The 19,382-nt window shown below is 37.7% G+C and overlaps 1 protein-coding gene across 1 annotated transcript in view; it reads right to left on the bottom strand.

The window, feature by feature from the left end:
• MIB1 (MIB E3 ubiquitin protein ligase 1) overlaps window positions 1–19,382 on the bottom strand; it is a 134,259-nt gene that overhangs the window by 77,744 nt on the left and 37,133 nt on the right. Inside the window, exons 5-7 of the mRNA XM_024235899.3 lie at window positions 17,698–17,764; window positions 16,187–16,391; window positions 630–813 (exon numbers count right to left, since the gene is read on the bottom strand). Coding sequence (XP_024091667.1) covers window positions 630–813; window positions 16,187–16,391; window positions 17,698–17,764 — 456 coding nt within the window. The remainder of the gene's footprint in view (window positions 1–629; window positions 814–16,186; window positions 16,392–17,697; window positions 17,765–19,382) is intronic.

Genomic DNA, 19,382 nt, shown 5'->3' with positions numbered 1-19,382 from the left:
AGGAGGAAGGGAAACAGAACAAGGCAGCATAAGGGATGGCACGGTGACAGAGTAATACCAAAGGCAGGGACAGAAGGACAGAAGCAAGTACAGACAGGGAAAGGGAAGGATGATTGAAGAGAGGGCAGAACAAGCAAATTTGTTTGTTGCTGCTGAACATTTGATGAAAAAATGACTAAATAAAAAACTGTAGCTCTTTGGGAACAAATTCACTCTATGAAAGCACACACATTTCTGAGCTGCTCTTTCATACTCAAGTTTTAAAGAGGCAGGCCACCACATCAGGAAAGCTGCACTGGTCCAGCACCGCTAGAGACCAGATGGGCACAAACCTGTATCATTCTGGGGTTAAGTATCAGAAAAACCACTGCTGACTTGTACCACATAACATTCTCCAATAACCACTCTATCAAAAAATAATAAATATTAACTGTAACCATTTCTGGATCTTCTCAGGCTAATTTAACTGGGATAAATTAGAAAACAAAAGGCACGAGTATGTCTAGGTGCAAATGGAGAGTACAATTCTAGGAAGTTTTATGCCAATTTAATTTCTACATTAATTTACTTTTAAAAATGACATAAGCATATTGTAATTTCTAGCCCAGAATTATTCTATACATACTTACTGGAAGCATCGCTTCAGCCCATTCTCCATGTCCTCTTTGTAGAAGTTTAATTCGTTCCAGGTCATAACAAACTTGTACAAGATCACCCACTTGAAACTGAGAGGTGCCTCCTTCTGCACCTTGAGCAGCATCTCCACTTCGGACAATGTTCGCTTTAGTGAGAACAGCAGGATTGAAGGTCCACCTACAAGAGCAAAGCTAAACCTCAAAATGGGCAGGTTTGCCTAATTTTAATACAAAATTCGTAAACAGTGAAGATCAAAAGAATAAGGCAATCCTTTGCAATTATATCCTGAATGATGTGTGTTTCCTTTATTTATATATATACAAATACATATATATATAGTTTGTTTTCTGTTTTTTTTTTTTTTTTTTAGACAGAGTCTTGCTCTGTCATCCAGGCTGGAGTGCAGTGGCATAATCTCTGCTCACTGCAACCTCCGCCTCCCGGGTTCAAGTGATTCTCCTGCCTCAGCCTCCCAAGTAGCTGGGATTACAGGCGCATGCCACCGTGCCCAGCTAATTTTTGTATTTTTAGTAGAGACAGGATTTCACCATGTTAGCCTGGCTGGTCTCGAACTCCTGAGCTCAAGTGATCTGCCTGCCTCAGCCTCCCAAAGTGCTATGAACCACCACCCCAGCACCTCCTTTTTATAATTTTAATAAACAAATTTGGGGAAAGAGTCATCCATAATCTTACCACCTTAATACAAGTGTAAATACTTTGGTATACATTTGTCTATTCTCTCCTGCATGTTTTTTAAAACTGTTATAAAAGTAACATACAATTATTGTTAAAAATTCAAACATTTCAGAAACATGTAAAGTAAAAGTTCCATTTCACACAAACACCCTGAATCACCATTCCCATCCCACTAGAAACCACTATTAATATTCTACTCTGTGTCCTTACAGACATTCTATCAATATGCTGAATGACATTCATAATATAGTTGTTTTCCATAAATGGGAATATTATATACATATATATGTATACATAGACATAGAGACACATACATACATATATTTTGTGACTTTTTTTTCAGAGAATGCATCTTGGAAGATTTATTTTTTAGTGTCACAGATACAGACCTATCTTAAATAGGTCTAAGAATACAGACCTAAATTGAATAGACCTTAATTCAATTTAACTGCTACAGAGTATTCCATCACTTGGATATACACTAATGTACTTAACTATTCTCCTATTGACTATCATTTAAAGTGCTTCCAAATTGTCACCAATATGTACAGTATTGTAAAGACCATTCCTGTGTACACATCTTTGTGCACGAGGTCAGTATTTCAGTAGAGATTCTTAAAAGAACTATCTGATCAAAGCATATATTTGTTTACAATTCCAATAGAGCCAAACTGCTCTACAAAGAGTGTATCATTTCCCCACACCACTGTCAATTTAATGGATAAAAATAGTATCTAGTTTTAATTTTCCATGCATGGATATTTACCATAATTGTAATCATTGTAGCAAACTAATTTGAATGCTGATGTCTTTATACAGGCATTTTCCATGCTGCTATCATCTTCAAAATAATCATTTTAATGACTACTTAATATTCCATCAAATAGATATACCACAATTGATAACAGAACACCTCCCCTACTTCCACACTGAACTCCAAGAGTAAAGGTTCCCTTGTCAAATAAGTTTCTACAATATTGGCATATTATATCCTCTTCTCCTTAGTCCAAATGGTTATTAGCATATAAAAGACTGAGTGGTCACACCATATAAAAGCCTGTTTACTAACTTTCTGTAACCACACAAGTAAACCGTTGTTTGCTTTATTTTTTCTTTTTTTGATACAGAGTCTCACTCTGTTACCCAGGTTCAAGCAATTCTCCTGCCTCAGTCTCCCAAGTAGCTGGGATTACAGGCACACACCACAACACCCAGCTAATTTTTGTATTTTTAGTAGAGGCAGGGTTTCGCTATGTTGGCCAGCCTGTTCTTGAACTCCTGACCTTGGGTGATCCACCCGCCTTGGCCTCCCAAAGTACTGGGATTGCAGGCGTGAGCCACGGCAGCCGGCCAAGTAAACTGTTCTTTCTAAAGCAACCACAAAGAGAAAAAAGTGCCTCTGAACAGTTAAAAATAAAAATATACACGATGTTTTCTCTTAGCCATATCAACAACAGTGCCTTTTATCTCACTCTCAATCACCCAAAATTTACTAGACTTATTATCCTGCCCAAACAGAGCAGCCATTATACAAGTGTTCCCTCTGCTGAGTGCCTCTCCCAGTGAAACCAGTCTATCTTTTAAGTTTACTCCAAGCGTTAATTATCTCTTTGCAGTTTTCTCTAATCTGCCCAGCAGAAATGACCATTCTTCTCTTGCACTCTCAAAAAATCCTGAATACTTACTAATCATATTATTTTTAACACTTTATCACAGTTATTTCCCATTCTATCTATCTGAGCTAAAAATGAAACCCCTTCAAAGCAGGAGACGATGTCTTGTCTTTGTGATCCTAATACTAATCACAGGGCTTAATACAGAATAAGTACTTAATAAGTTTTGTTGAATAAAGCAAAAAGAAGATCTTCTAGAACTCAAATATCATATTACTGTTAACACTCTACTGCCCAAGAAAAATTCTGAACGAGAAAGAATTCTGCAATACTTCTAATTTGTGCTAACCTAACATTTTCAAAGAGAATATTTAACACAAAATGTGTTAGTACATGCTAATCAGAACTTAACTTGTATCCTTAAGTTTTTTTCTTATTTATTTTTTGACTGATATGCAATAATTCTACCTTTTCTTTTTACTTTTGTTAATGACATCTTTATTAAGATGTATTTCACGCACAATTTACCCACTTAAAGTATATAATTCAGTGGTTTTTAGTGTATTCATGGAGTCATACAACCATAACCACTATCTAATTTCATTTTTATTATGTCATAAAGATACCCCATAACTATTAGCAGTTACTCCATATTCACCCCTTTCCCCAGGCCCTAAATAACCAGTAATATACTTTCTTGTTTCTATGGATTTGCTTATTCTGGACATTTTATATAAATAAAATCACACAATATGTGATCTTTTGTGACTGGCTTCTTTCACTTAGCATAATTCAAGATTCATCTATGTTGCAGTATGTATGAGTATGTGATTTCTTTGTGATATGTATGAATATATCACATTTTGTTTATCCATTTACCAGTTAATAGGCATTTGGGTTGTTTCTACTTTCTGGCTCTTATGAATAATGCTTCTACAACATTCCTATACAGTTTTTTGTATGGACATACATATTAAATTCTTTTGGGTACACACCTAAGAGGGGAACTGCTGGGTCTATGGTAACTCTACGTTTAACATTTTGAGAAACTACCAAACTGTTTTTTAAAGCAACCCAATTGTTTTACAGTGTTACCAGCAATACATGATGGATCTAATCCTCAACAAAAGTTTTTTTTTTTTTTTATTCAAGCCATCTGAGTGTGTGAAGTGGTATGCCATTGTGGTTTTGCTTTGTAGTTCCCTAATATTAATATCAAGCATCTTTTCATGAACGTTATGAACGGAACCATGTCCCCCTAGAATTCATATGCTGAATCCCTAACTCCCAATGTAACTGTATTTACAGATAAGACCTTTACAGAAGTAATTAAGGTTAAATTGGGTATTACAGCTGGGTCCCGAATACAATAGGGCTGGTACCCTTATAAGAGGAAGAGACATCAAAGATTTCCCTCTCCAACTGCACACAGAAGAAAGGCCATAATGAGCAGAGAAGGTGGCCGTCTACAGACCAGGAAGAAAGGCCTCAACAGAAACCAACACAGTTGGCACCTTGATTTTGAACTTCTAGCCTCCACAAGTGTGAGAAAATACTTTTTTTTCTTTTTTGAGATAGGATCTCACTCTGTCACCCATGGAGGACTGCAGTGGCGCGATCATGGCAAACTCCAGCCTTGACCTCCCTGGGCTCAAGCAATTTGCCCACCTCATCCTTCTGAGTGGCTGGGATGACAAGCACATACCACCACACCTGGCTAATTTTTTCTTGTTTTTTTTTTTTTTTTTTTTTGTATTTTTTGTAGAGACGGGGTTTCGTTATGTTGCCCAAGCTGAGAAAATAAATTTCTATTGTTTAAGCAACCTAGTCTGTGGTATTTTATTATGGCAGCCCTAGCCAACTAATACAGTGGCATTATTACCCATCTCTATAGCATATTTTCTTTGGGAAACTGTCTATTCAAATCCTTTGCACATTTTTCTATCAGGTTTTAACTGTTGAATTTTAAGAGTTCTTTATATATTCTAAATAGAAGTCTGTTATTAACCATATAGTTTGCAAATTTTTTATCTCATTCCATGAATTGTGCACTTTCTTGATAGTCTCCTTTAAAACACAGAAGTTTTTAATTTTGATGAAGTCCCATTTCTCTACTTTCTCTTTGGTTGCTTCTAATTTTGGGGTCATGTCTACTAAACCATTGTCTAATCCAAGGTCATGAAGATTTATGGCTATGATTTATTCTAAGAGTTTTCTAGTTTTACCTTTTACATTTAGGTCTATGTTCAATTTTGATATAATATCGGTGTATGGTATGCAGCAGGGGTCCAACTTGTTTGCTGATATCCATTTATCCCAGTACCATTTGTTGAAAAGACCATTCATCTTTGACTGAAGCATCTTGAACTCTTGTCAAAAATCAACTAACCAGCCAAGTGCAATGGCACATGCTTGTAGTTCCAGCTACTCAGGAGGCTGAGGCAGGAGGATCACTTGAGCCCAGGTGTTCTGTGCTATAGTGCACCATGATTGTGCCTATGAACACCCCACTGAACTCCAGCCTGAGCAATCTAGCAAAACTCCATCTCTTAAAAAAAAAATAAATAAATAAATTGACCTAAATGCAAGGGGCTTATTTCTGGACTCTCAATTCTATTCCATTAATCTATATGTCTAACATTACATCACTAATATAATATCTTGATAACTGTAGCTTTGTGGTTAAGTTTGGAAACCAGGAATTGTGAGTTCTCCAACTCTGTTCTTCCTTTTCAAGACTATTTTGATAACTGTGGGTCCCTTGAATTTCCATATGAATTTTAGTATCAGTGTGTCAATTTCTGCAAAAAAAAGTACCAGGATTTTGATAGGGATTACACTTAATCGGAAGATTAGTTTGGGAAATACTGCCATCTATTGTGGGTTGCATTATGCCCCCTTCCAAAATATGCTGAAGTCCTAATCCAGGTATCTGTTAATGTTACCTTATTTGTAAATAGGGCCTTTACATATGTAATCAAGTTAAAGTGAGGTCATACTGGATTAGGGTAGGCCCTAAATTCAATGTTTAGTGTCCTTATAATAGAGTCATGTACCGACACCCACCAAGAAACACAGACTCACAGGGAAAAAGGTCATGTGAAGACAGTGGCAGAGAATATAGAGTGATGCATCTACAAGCCAAGGAACAAAGACTGCTGGGAACCACCAGAAGCTGGGAGAAAGGCATACAACAGATTCTCCCTGAAAGTCTCCAGAACAAACCAGTCTTGCCAACACCCAGACTCTGGACTTCTAGCCTCTGATACTGTGAAAGAATAAATCTCTGTTAAGCCACCCAGTCTATGGTAATTTGTTATAGCAGCCCTAGGAAACTAATATACCATCTAAACAATATTAAACCTGATCTAAGAACATGGAATGTTTCGTCATTTATTTAGGTCTTCTTTAATTTCTTTCAACAATGTTCAGTAGTTTTCACTGTACAAGTCTTGCATCTCCTTGGTTAAATTTATTCTTAAGTATTTTATTCTTTTTGATGCCATTATAAATGAAATTGTTTTAATTTCATTTTCATATTGTTCATTGTTAGTGTACAGAAAGACAACTGATGTTCCTATATCAATCTTGGTTCCTGCAATCTTGCTGAACTCATTTATTAGCTACAATAGCTTTTGTGGATTCTTTGGGTTTTTCTATACACGGTATCAGGTCATCTGTAAACAATGTTAGTTTCACATCTTCTTTTTCTTTTACTTCTTCATTTCTTTTTCTTACCTAGTTGCTATGACTAGAACCTCTGGTACAATGTTGAACAGAAGTAATAAAGTGGACATTCTTGTCTTGTTTCTGATGTTACGGGGTAAGTATTCAGTCTTTCATCATTAAGGATGATGTTAGCTGTGGGTTTTTCATAGATGTCCTTTATCAAGCCAAAGAAGTTCCCTTCGGGTCCCAGTTTGTTTAGTGTTTTTATCACGAAAGGGTGTTGGATTTTGTCAAGTACTTTTTCTGCATCTACTGATATGATCATGTATGCTCATAAGATTTGAATACAATCAGGCCTAATGCTATACCTAGGTAAGCAACTTAATGTTAACTTTTCTTATTCTATATAATATCCCTTCCCCAAAGAACCTCAGGGAATTAGTTTCTTTATGTACATGTCAGTAAGACAATTATTCAATTTATTGATTTTTCTTTAAAATACTATTAACATACTAAAGTGGATTAGATATATTTTGGCCCAAATAAAATTAAAAAGACATCCCTAGCCTCCAAGAAACTTGCAATCTAGAAATCAAATGAATTTTAATAGGTAAGAGTGAACCTAAATAGATGAAGAGTATATGCATTACATGCATATATAATACTATGGAGAGTAAATGGAGAGAGGAGGTTCCCAAATCATACAAATTCAATATTTATACGATGGAGAGGAATTAATCCAGGTAACGAGGGAGAAAAAGAGGAGCAGGCATTTTACCTAAAGGGAGTAGTATGTTAAAAGGTACATAAGTGAGGAAATGCATACAATTTTATACTGCTGATAAGGATTAGTGTGTGTGTACATATCTGTGGCAACGCCAAAATCACAGAGTAGAAACAATCTGGCATCACTCTCCCCAACAGAAAACCGAAAAAAAAAAAAAATACCCAGCACCAAGATTATCACCAGCAATATCCCAGAACTCAAGTTTGAAGCTGAAATGATCCCTGGGGCCAGAGACATGAAAAACTCCAAGCAGATAATAAAAGAAACAAATTTCTGTATCTGCAACATCCTTCCCCCTATCTACCAGGCACAACGCACAGAAAATTCCCCCAGGAATCACAGTCTCTACACTGGAAAAAGTGAGATCAAGGCAGAGAGCCAGCTTCCCTACCATCTTGGGTTCCCTTGCAGGAAAATCATTCCTGCCTCAACTCACAGAAAGCCTTATGAGTACCTGTAGGAAGAAAAATCCCTAAGGGTAGCTACAGTCAAAGAGAAGAGACAGGACTAGCAAACCTGGCCCTTGAAACTCTGCTCTTTATCTCAGCCAAGAGACATCAAATCAGAGTGGCTGTTCAGCAGCACTATACTGTAGGAGGCACACATTCCATGGGTCTCCTGGCCGTAAATCCCTAACCAGACTTCCCACATAGCCAAGGTACCACTTTTGGGATCCACCCCCACTCCCTCCCGCCCGATTCAGGATGAACAGAGTTTCAAACATTTGTGACACCCAAGGCAAACTTGGGCTTAAGGCCCATTTAGTTCTGAAAAGGAGGCAGCAATCTCTAATTTAGGGGATTCAACAGGCAATTGCAAAGAACCTCTAAGCAAGAATGCCCTAGAAAGACCAAAATAAGCAGACAGCAAAAACTAGAAAAAAAAATGATCCTTCAATACGAAGCCATATAAGGCAGATAAGAAACAAATAAACAGGAAGCCAATGGACAAAGCAAAGTGCCAATAACCAACCCTAATAAGGCAGCAATGTGTAAGCTCTCAGTTAAAGAATTCAAAATAGCAGTTCTAAAGAAACTCAGTGAACTCTAAGATAACACAGAAAACCAATTCAGAAATTTATCAGAGAAATTTAACAGAGATGGAAATGATGTTTTCAAAATCAAACAAAAATCCTTGAACTGAGAAATGTATTTGTTGAAATGAAAAATGCATCAGAGGCTCTCAACAGCAGAATTAAGCAGTGGAAAAAAATAAAAACAGTGGGACTGGATATAAGCTATTTGAAAACACACAGAAGAGAAAAAAGAATGAAAAGGAATGGAGAAGGCCTACAGGATATAGAGACTAACGTCAAAAAAGCAAAACTGAGTCAATGGCATTCAAGAGAGAGTTGAGAAAGAGCAACAGGTAAGAAGTTTATTCAAATTATAACAGAAAACCTTCCAAATCTAGAGAAAGATAAAAGCAAAAACTATAAAAAAAAAATCAATGTACAGCAAGGTCAGAAATCACCAAACAAATTAAATCCAAATAATAATCAAATAGAGCTGGGCGTAGTGGCTCACGCCTGTAATCCCAGCACTTTGGGAGGCCGAGGCGGGCGGATCACAAGGTCAGGAGATCGAGAACATCTTGGCTAATACGGTGAAACCCTGTCTCTACTAAAAATACAAAAAAATTAGCCGGGCATTGTGGCAGGCGCCTGTAGTTCCAGCTACTCGGGAGGCTGAGGCAGGAGAATGGCGTGAGCCCAGGAGGCGGAGCTTGCAGTGAGCCGAGATCGTGCCACTGCACTCCAGCCTGGGCAACAGAGAGAGACTATGTTCAAAAAAAAAAAAAACAAATAGACTACCCCAAGACATATACTAATCAAACTCTCAAAGGTCAAAGACAAAGTAAGGATCCAAAAATAAGCAACAGAAGAGAAGGAAATAACACATAAAAGAGCACCAATTCATCTAGCAACAGACTTTTCAGCAGAAACCACACAGGACAGGAGAGAGCAAGATGACATATTCAAAATACTAAAAGAAAAAAACTGGTAATTAAGAATACTGTACCAACCCAAAGCTTTCCTTCAAACATGGAGGGGAGATAAAACCTTTCCCAGATGAACAAAAGCTGAGGAAAGTCCTCACCATCATTTCTTATAAGAAATGGTAAAGGGAGTTCATCAATCTAAAAGAAAAGGATAGTAATATGCAAAAAGAAAACGTGAAGATACAAAATTCCCTGGCAAAAGTAATTACACAGACAGATTCAGAATACTCTAATACTATAATTATGTGTAATCCCCTCATAACTCTAGTATAAGACTAAAAGACAAACCTATCAAAAAGTAACTACAGCAAACAGTTAAGAGCTAGGCAATATCAAAAGATGTACACAGAGACAACAAGTCACAATGTGGAGGAGTTAAAAAGTGTAGAGTCTTTTAGTTTTCCTTTGATTTTCTTTGTAATCAAAGTTAAGACGTCACCTGTTTAAAATAACTTGTTATATCTATAATATAGGGTCCAGCCCTACTGGGCCTGTGGGTTTTTTTCTTCGTGGGCAGAGACGAGAGATCGTAGAAATAAAGACACAAGACAAAGAGACAGAAGAAAAGACAGCTGGGCTCGGGGGACCATTACCACCAAGACGCGGAGACCAGTAGTGGCCCCAAATGCCTGGCCACGCTGTTATTTATTGTATACAAGGCAAGGGGGCAGGGTAAGGAGTCGTCTCCAATGATAGGTAAGGTCACACAAGTCACATGTCCACTGGGTCACATGAGTCACGTGTCCACCGGACAGGAGGCCCTTCCCTATTTTGGTAGCCGAGGCAGAAAGAGAGAGGGGACAGCTTACGTCATTATTGCTTCTATGCATTTTTCGGAGAGATCAACGGCTTTAATACTTTCACTAACTCTACACTGCTATCTAGAAGACGGAGACGGGTGTACAAGGCGAAACATGAAAGTGGACCAGGAACGTGACTGCTGAAGCACAGCATCACGGGGAGAGGTTTAGGCCTCCGGATGGCTGCGGGCAGGCCTGACTGATGTCAGACCTTCCACAAGAGGTGGTGGAGCAGAGTCTTCTCTAACTCCGCCAGGGAAAGGGAGACTCCCTTCACGGTCTGCTAAGTAGCGGGTGCCTTCCCAGGCACTGGCATTACCACTAGACCAAGGAGCCCTCTAGTGGCCCTGTCTGGGTGTGACAGAGGGCTCACACTTGACTTCTGGTCACCTCTCACCATGTCCCTTCAGCTCCTATATCTGTATAGCCTGGTTTTTCCTAGGTTATAATTGTAGAACAAAGACTATTATAATACTGGAATAAAGAGTAATGCTACAAACTAATGATTAATAATATTCATATATAATCAAATCTATAATCTATTTCTAGTATAACTATTATAACTATTCTTCTTCTATATATTTTCTTTATTATACTGGAACAGCTTGTGCCCTCGGTCTCTTGCCTCAGCAACTGGGTGGCTTGCTGCCCACATATGTTTTTTGTAAGCTTCATGGTAACCAAGAAGAAAAAACATATAGTAGATATACTGAAAATAAGCAACACAGGGCTCAGCGTGGTGGCTCACACCTGTAATCCCAGCACTTTGGGAGGCCGAGGCAGGCGGATTACGAGGTCAGGAGATCCAGACCAGCCTGGCCAACATGGTGAAACCCCCTCTCTACTAAAAATACAAAAACTAGCTGGGTGTGGTGGCATGCGCCTGTAGTCCCAGCTACTCGGGAGGCTGAGGCAGGAGAATTGTTTGAACCCAGGAGTCGGAGATCACAATGAGCCGAGATCACACCACTGCACTCCAGCCTGGTGACATAGAGAGACTCTGTATCAAAAAAAAAAAAAAAAAGCAACAAAGGCCAGGTGCAGTGGCTCACACCTGTAATCCCAACATTGTGGGAAGCTGAGGCAGGAGGACTGCCTGAGGCAAAGAGTTCAAGACCAGCCTGGGCAACATCGTAAGACTCCATCTCTACAAAAAAAAAAATTTTTTTAATGACCATGGTGGTGTGCACCTGTAGTTCCAGCCACTTGGAAGGCTAAACTGGGAGGACTGCTTGAAGCCAGGAGTTCAAGGCTTCAGTGAGCTATGATCATGTCACTGTGCTCCAGCCTGAATGACACGGTGAGACCTTGTCTCAAAAACAAAAAATGATAAAATTTATTTAAAAAACACATTAAAACGTACTACCAAAGAAAATCACCTAACCACAAAGGAAGAGGGCAAGAAAAAAAAAAAAGGAAGAGAAGAGTTACAAAACCACCAAATAACAAGTAACAAAAATAGCAGTAGTAAATCTTTACCTATCAATAACAACAATGAATGTAAATGAAGTAATTCTCCAACTAAAAGACATACAGTGAGGCCGGGCATGGTGGCTCACACCTGTAATCCCAGCACTTTGGGAGGCTGAGGTGGGAGGACCACCTGAGGTCAAGAGTTAGAGACCAGCCTGACCAATATGGTGAAACCCCATCTCTACTAAAAATACAAAAACTAGCTGGGCTTGGTGGAGGGCACCTGTAGTCCCAGCTACTCAGAAGGCTGAGACAGGAGAATTGCTTGAACCTGGGAGGCGGAGGTTGCAGTGAGCCAATATCGTGCCACCGCACTCCAGCCTGGGTGACAGAGTAAGACTCCATCTCAAAAAAAAAAAAAAAAAAAAAAAAGACATAGAGTGGCTGAATGGGTAAAAGAAAATTGTTTAAATGACCCAGCCCTGTGCTCCCTACAAGAAATTCATTTCACCTATAAAGACACATGCAGACTGAAAGTGAAGGAATGGAAAAAGATATTGTACACAAATGGAAACCAAAAAAGAGCAGGAATAGTTATACTTTTATATCAGATAAAATAGACTTTAAGTCAAAGACTGCAAAAACAGACAAAAGTCACTGTATAATAATAAAGTGGTCAATTCAGCAAGAGGATATAACAATTATATATGCACTCAACACTGGAGCAACCAAATATAAAACACAAACATCAATAGATCTAAAGGGAAAGATATACTGCAATATCTTTAATAGTAGGGGACACTTCAACATCTAACTTTCAGTAATGAACAGATCATCAACTAGAGAGAAAATCAACAAAGAAACATCAAAGTTAAACTACAATCCAAACCAAATATACATAACTGACACTTACAGAATACTTCGTCCAACTGCCATAGAATACACACTGTTCTCATCAGCACGAGGAACATTCTCCAAAAGAGACCACATATTGGGCCACAAAACAAGTCTCACTAAATTCAAAAAAGTTGAAATGATATGAAGTATCTTTTCTGACCACAATGGAATAACACTAGAAAGAAATTAAACATTATCCTGAACAATGAAAGCGTCAATAAAGAAATTAAGAAGGAAAATTTAAAACTTCTTGAAACAAATGAAACTGGAAACACAACATATCAAAATCTATGAAATACAGAAAAAGCAGTAGTAAGAGGGAGATCCATAGCAATAAACACCTAATCAATAATTTAAGGCCAGATGCAGTGGTTCATGCCTATAATCCCAGTACTTTGGGAGGCCGAGGTGGGTGGATCACGTGAGGTCGGGAGTTCAAGACCAGCCTGACCAACATGGAGAAACCCCATCTCTACCAAAAATACAAAATTAGCCAGGCATGGTGGCACATGCCTGTAATCCCAGCTACTCGGGAAGGCTGAGGCAGGAGAACCGTTTGAACCCAGGAGGCAGAGGTTGCAGTGAGCTGAGATCGCGCCATTGCCCTCCAGCCTGGGCAACAAGAGTGAAACTCTGTCTCAAAAAAAAAATAATAATAATTTAAAAAGTAGGAAGATTTCAAATAACGTAACAATACAGCTCAAGGAACTAGAAAAGCAAAAACAAAGCAAATCCAATAGCAGAAGGAAGAAGTAATAAAGATCAGCAGAAATAAATGAAATTGAGAAAATAAAAAGAGAAAATATCAACAAAATGAAATGCTGGATTTTTCAAAAGATAAACAAAATCAACAAATCTTTAGTAGACCAACTAAGATAAAACCAAAAGACCCAAACAAAATCAGAAACAAAAATGGAGACACAACTGATATCACAGAAATGCAAAGGATCATAACAGAATATCATGAACATCTATATACCAACAAATTGAAAAATCTAGAAGAAATAGATAAATTCTTGGACATAAACAACCTACCAAGACTGAGACATGAAGAAGTATCAACTCTGGCCAGAGGCGGTGGCTCACCTGTAATCTCAGCACTTTGGGAGGCCAAGGTGGGCGGATCACTTGAGGTCAGGGGTTCAAGACCAGCCTGGCCAACATGGTGAAACCCCATCTCTATTAAAAAATACAAAATTTAGCTGGGTGTGGTGGCACATGCCCGTAATCCTAGCTACTTGGGAGGCTGAGGCAAGAGAATCATTTGAACCTGGGAGACGGAGGTTGCAGTGAGCTGAGATCGTGCCACTCCAGCCTGGGTGACAGAGGGAGACCCCATCTCAAAAAAAAAAAAATATATATATATATATATATATAAAAACTTGAACAGACCAATAATGAGTAACAAGATCAAAGAAGTAATAAAAATGTCTCCCATCAGAGAAAAGCCCCAGGGCCTGATGGTTTCAATGCCAGATTCTACCTAACATTTAAAGAACAAATATCAATCTTCTCAAACTACTGTTGCTTTTATTGGCCAGTCAAGGTGGCTCAAGCACCCAGCACTTTGGGAGGTCAAGGTGGGAGGATCACTTGAGGCCAGGGGCTCGGCGCCAGCCTGGACAATATGGCAAGACCCTCTCTCTACTATAAAAAATGTTTTTAATTTAAACTTTTAAAAAGAGAAAAAAAGAAAATGGCTTTTCGGATGCTGGCAAGAACACACGAAAAGGGGAACACCTGTAGACTGTTGGTGGGACTATAAATTAGTACAGCCACTATGAGAAACAGTATGGAGGTTCCTCAAAAAACTAAAAACAGAACTACCATATGATCCAGTAATCCCATTACTGGGTATACATACCCAGAAGAAAGAATATCAGTATGTCAAAGAGAGATTTGTACTCCCATGTTTACTGTAGCACTATCCACAACAGCCAGACATGAAATCAACCTGAGTGTTTATAAATAGATTGAAAGGATAAAGAAAATGTGGGCCAGGTATGGTGGCTCATTCCTGTAATCCCAACACTTTGGCAGGCCAAGGGAGAAAGATCACTTGAGACCAGGAGTTCAGGACCTGCATGGGCAATACAATGAGACCCCTTCTCTAAAAATGATGAAGAGAACAGAAGAGAACAGAATAGAATAGAATAATAGAATAGAATAGAATAGAATAGAATAGAATAGAATAGAAGAATAGAATAGAAGAATAGAATAGAATAGAATAAATAGAATAGAATAGTAGAATAGAATAGAATAGAATAGAATAATAGAATAGAATAGAATAATAGAATAGAATAGAATAATAGAATAGAATAGAATAGAATAATAGAATAGAATAGAATAATAGAATAGAATAGAATAGAATAGAATAGAATAGAATAGAATAGAACAGAACAGAACAGAACAGAATAGAAGAATAGAATAGAATAGAATAATAGAATAGAATAGAATAGAATAGAATAGAATAGAATAGAATATAGAATAGACTATAGAATATAGAATAGAATAGAATATAGAATAGAATATAGAATAGAATAGAATAGAATATAGAATAGAATATAGAATAGAGAATAGAATAGAATATAGAATAGAATATAGAATAGAATAGAATAGAATAGAATAGAATAGAATAGAATAGAATAGAATAGAATAGAGAATAGAATAGAATAGAATAGAATAGAGAATAGAATAGAATAGAATAGAATAGAATAGAATAGAATAGAATAGAATAGAATAGAATAGAATAGGAGGTAGATATACCCAATGGAATATTACTCAGCTATAAAAGAATGAAATCCTGTCATCTGCAGCAACATGAATGGAACTGGAGGTCATTATGTTAAGTGAAATAAGCCAGACACAGAAAGACAAATACCACATGTTCTCACTCATATGAGGAGATGTAAAATGTGGATCTCATGGAGATAGAAAGTTGACTGGTGGTTACCAGAAGCTAGGAACAGTCGGAGAAAGGGGGGGGATGAGAGAGATGGTAAATGTTTACAAGACTACAGCTAGATACAGGGGAAAAGACCTAATGTTTGATAGTACAGTTGGGCGACTATAGTTAACAACTTGCATAGTTCAGAACAGCTGGGGAGAGGAATTGGAATGTTCCCAATGTAAAGAAGGGGTGATGTTAATACTGATGGTTGCCCCAATTGCCTGTTTGATCATTACACATTGTATGCATGGATGAAAATATCACATGTATCCCAAAATATGTACACCTCTTGTGTATCAATAAAAACAAAAATAAGAGATGACCCTGGAGATATGCACCAAAGGAGTTTTACTGTAAAACCCTTCCTATTCAGGGTAGACTGATATAGTCCACTATGAACACAGAATTTTAAGCTGTATTCAGACCTAATAGTGATATAATGTATTCTCCTCTTGAAGGAAAAATAGTGTACAGAACACTGTATCATAAACATCCTCATATAAATTCACATATACACACAAGACACACACACACACACACACAAACACACATAATTCTTATTTGTTTCTCTCCACCTTACCAGTATATATTCTGGACTTTACTTACCATCTAAAAGCTAGCTTTAATGAGTATTTGGTTGTATCGCTTTATTCGCTTTCTCTAAGACTCTTTTCTCTATATTAGCTTTATTTGTCATTGTCAAAAATTGAGAGATATCACCAACCTATTGCCACTTGGATACTGTACTACAATGTCATGATCTTCATCAATGCCACAAACAGTTCCAGTTGTAGTTAAAGTCTCAAACATTCCATCAGTCCATCCTCCATGACCATGCTGCAAAGACTGTACAATTTCTAGGTCGAGATCTATATTTACCAGGTCACCAATCTGCAATCCACCAGGATTCCTGTTGCCATTCTGCTCACCTGTAATTTCAGAGGCAATTGAATAAAAGGCGAAAAAAACCTCACAACAGGCAGCTGCATTATCTTTAAGTAACATGTAGATATTTTAGTTTCAGGTACCATCTAGTTTTAAAAGGTCTTGAGAACTCACTATAAGTATAAAATTTTAGAACTTGAAAGCTTTTTTAAAAAAAAGAAAAAAGCCAAACAGACCTAAAAATTGAAATAATATGAGTTATAACAAAGACTGAGTAAGAGTAGAGTCTATAAAAGACAATTCAACCTTACATCAGAACACAAAGTTCCAGGTGTTGAAAATACTCACTTTTATGCCTGGATAACTTACTATCACTGCATTAGAACGACAATAACTAACTAGAGAATATGAATGAAAACCCTGGAATTATTTTTTCCATTAAGTGCTTAGTACTATTTTCTTTTAACAAATGGTTCCTGTGATTCTTGCCCTAAAGAGCTTTTTAAAATATGTCAAAGCCTATTCCCTAGATTATTTTCAAAAGCTAGTTCTGAGATGAATTCATGATCATGAAACACTATGCTGAGATCCAAAATACACATGTTCATTTTGCATTTTTCTTATGAAAGCAAGACACAAAACAAGAAAGCTTGTTTTGTGAAAGCAAGATAGATGAGCTCACTAAAAAAGTAAATATTTTTTATGCATTCTCCTTTTTAAAAAAAAATTAAGGCACACTGCAAAAAAACAGCAATTTTTGCTACAAAGGCAAGTCAAATGATTTGGAAGGAGAAACACAGTTCACATGAGAAAGAAAACCATTCAGAGAATAAAGATCAGGAGAGTGTGGTAAATATTCATCCAGGCAACAATAAATCTATAAAATGAAGGTAGTTTTGGTTTTCTTGTTCCCTTTTTTTTTATTTTAATGATACATGAAATTATATATTATCTTAATCTTGGAGCTGTTCTTAGGAAGACAATTTGACAAAAATTCTAAGGAATTTTTCATCACAAAAGTGTCAAATCCTATTCTCAATAGTGTATGACATACAAATGTTGTAATCTAATGCAAAATTTTTCAACAATATAATTTACAGTTAAAACATAAAAGTTTCAAATGTATATTATTGACGTAAATGGCCAATCAATTCTCAAGACATGACAACTCTGAGCCCAAATAAAGCATAATAAAAGAAAAAATACTTTAAGACCAAAGGAAAGCCAAAAAAATTTTTCTCTAAGTAACTTTGGTGGTAATTAACTTTTCTAACGTCCAATTTAAACATTTTACTGATTACACGAACTCTGACCCATTATTTAGTAATACTCTCTAATCTTCTCACTCACCTAGCACAGGGCAGTGATCTCTGTAGAAAGAACCTCCCTTGGCATCCTGGACACATTTCAGATCAGACTAAGAAGAAAAGAAACCAGAAAAATCACCCATGAAACTTCAAATATGGCTCAATATCTGAAACAGGCAAAAATATTCATTCAGAACATACCCAAAACAGAAATCAAGAATAGTCTAGGTCAACAATCACACTAAACACTGCTTTCAAAAGTACTTGTAAAAACTAGAAACCTGATCTTCAGATAGGTCACATTTTATTTACTTTTAGCATTCTTTTAAAGCTCAAAATCAGAATGTCTGAATCTGGCTGGACACGTTGGCTCACGCCTGTAATCCTAGGACTTTGGGAGGCCGAGATAGGCGGATCACTTGAGGTCAGGAGTTCAAAACCAGCCTGGCCAACATGATGAAACCCCGTCTCTACTAAAAATACAAAAAAAATTAGTCATGTGTACTGGTGGACACCTGTAATCCCAGATGCTTGGGAGGCGGAGGCAAGAGAATCGCTTGAACCCGGGAGGCAGAGGTTGCAATGAGCTGAGGTCACGCCACTGCACACCAGTCCGGGCAACAGAGCAAGGAGACTCTGTCTCAAAAAATAAATAAATAAAATAAAATGTCTGAATCTTATTACATTAGACTAAAATACTTATAATTAATAAATATTAATTATAATAGTTTGAAAAACACGTTAAAAAAAGGACAACAAATACCTATTATTGGAAATGTGCACAGCACATTCTTTTGTCTGTGTGTGTGTGACAGAGTCTTGCTCTGTTGCCCAGGCTGGAGTACAATGACTCACTGCAACCTCCGCCTCCTGGGTTCAAGCGATTCTCGTGCCTCAGTCACCTGAGCAGCTGGGGATTACAGGCATGCACCACCACGCCTGGCTAATTTTTGCATTTTTAGTACAGACAGGGATTCACCATGTTGGCCAGGCTGGTCTCAAACTCCTGGCTTCAAGTAATCCACCCACCTCAGCCTCCCAAAGTGCTGGCATTACTGGCATGAGCCACCACACCGGGCCAGCACATTCCATTTTAAAGATACTTTTACCAAAAACAAACCAAAACCTGGAAATTATTCAAAACTAATAGCCAATACAAAGTAGAAAATAACGAAACCAAATACAGTCTTTTGATTCCTTGTCCAGCTAATTTTCCTATTTACATCAATTTTTTTTTTGAGATGGAGTCTCGCTCTGTCACCCAGGCTGGAGTGCAGTGGCATGATCTTGGCTCATTGCAACCTCCACCTCCTGGGTTCAAGCAATTCTCCTGCCTCTGCCTCCCCAGTAGCTGGGATTACAGGCATATGCCACCACATCCAAATAATTTTTGTATTTTTACGGGGTTTCACCATGTTGGCCAGGCTGGTCTCAAATGCCTGACCTCAAGTGACCTGCCCGCCTCAGCCTCCCAAAGTGCTGGGATTACAAGCGTGAGCCACCGCGCCCAGCCTTACATCAACTTTAGTCCTTACTTCGCCATAACCTGGTTAACTAACATTCCTTCCCACTTATCTTTTACAAGAAAACAAATTACTAAGTATCTGAATGGGGGAGGTAGCTGTGGTATAATTAAAAGTACAGAAAATGTGGGCTTAGAGGAAGAACCTTGTGTATACTGTACAGGTGTATATAGTAGATGATTAGAACATCTTACCCTATCAAGGA

The sequence above is a fragment of the Pongo abelii genome, chromosome 17 (assembly GCF_028885655.2).
Source record: "Pongo abelii isolate AG06213 chromosome 17, NHGRI_mPonAbe1-v2.0_pri, whole genome shotgun sequence".
NCBI lineage: Eukaryota > Metazoa > Chordata > Mammalia > Primates > Hominidae > Pongo > Pongo abelii.
This window is presented reverse-complemented; position numbering and strand designations above follow the sequence as displayed.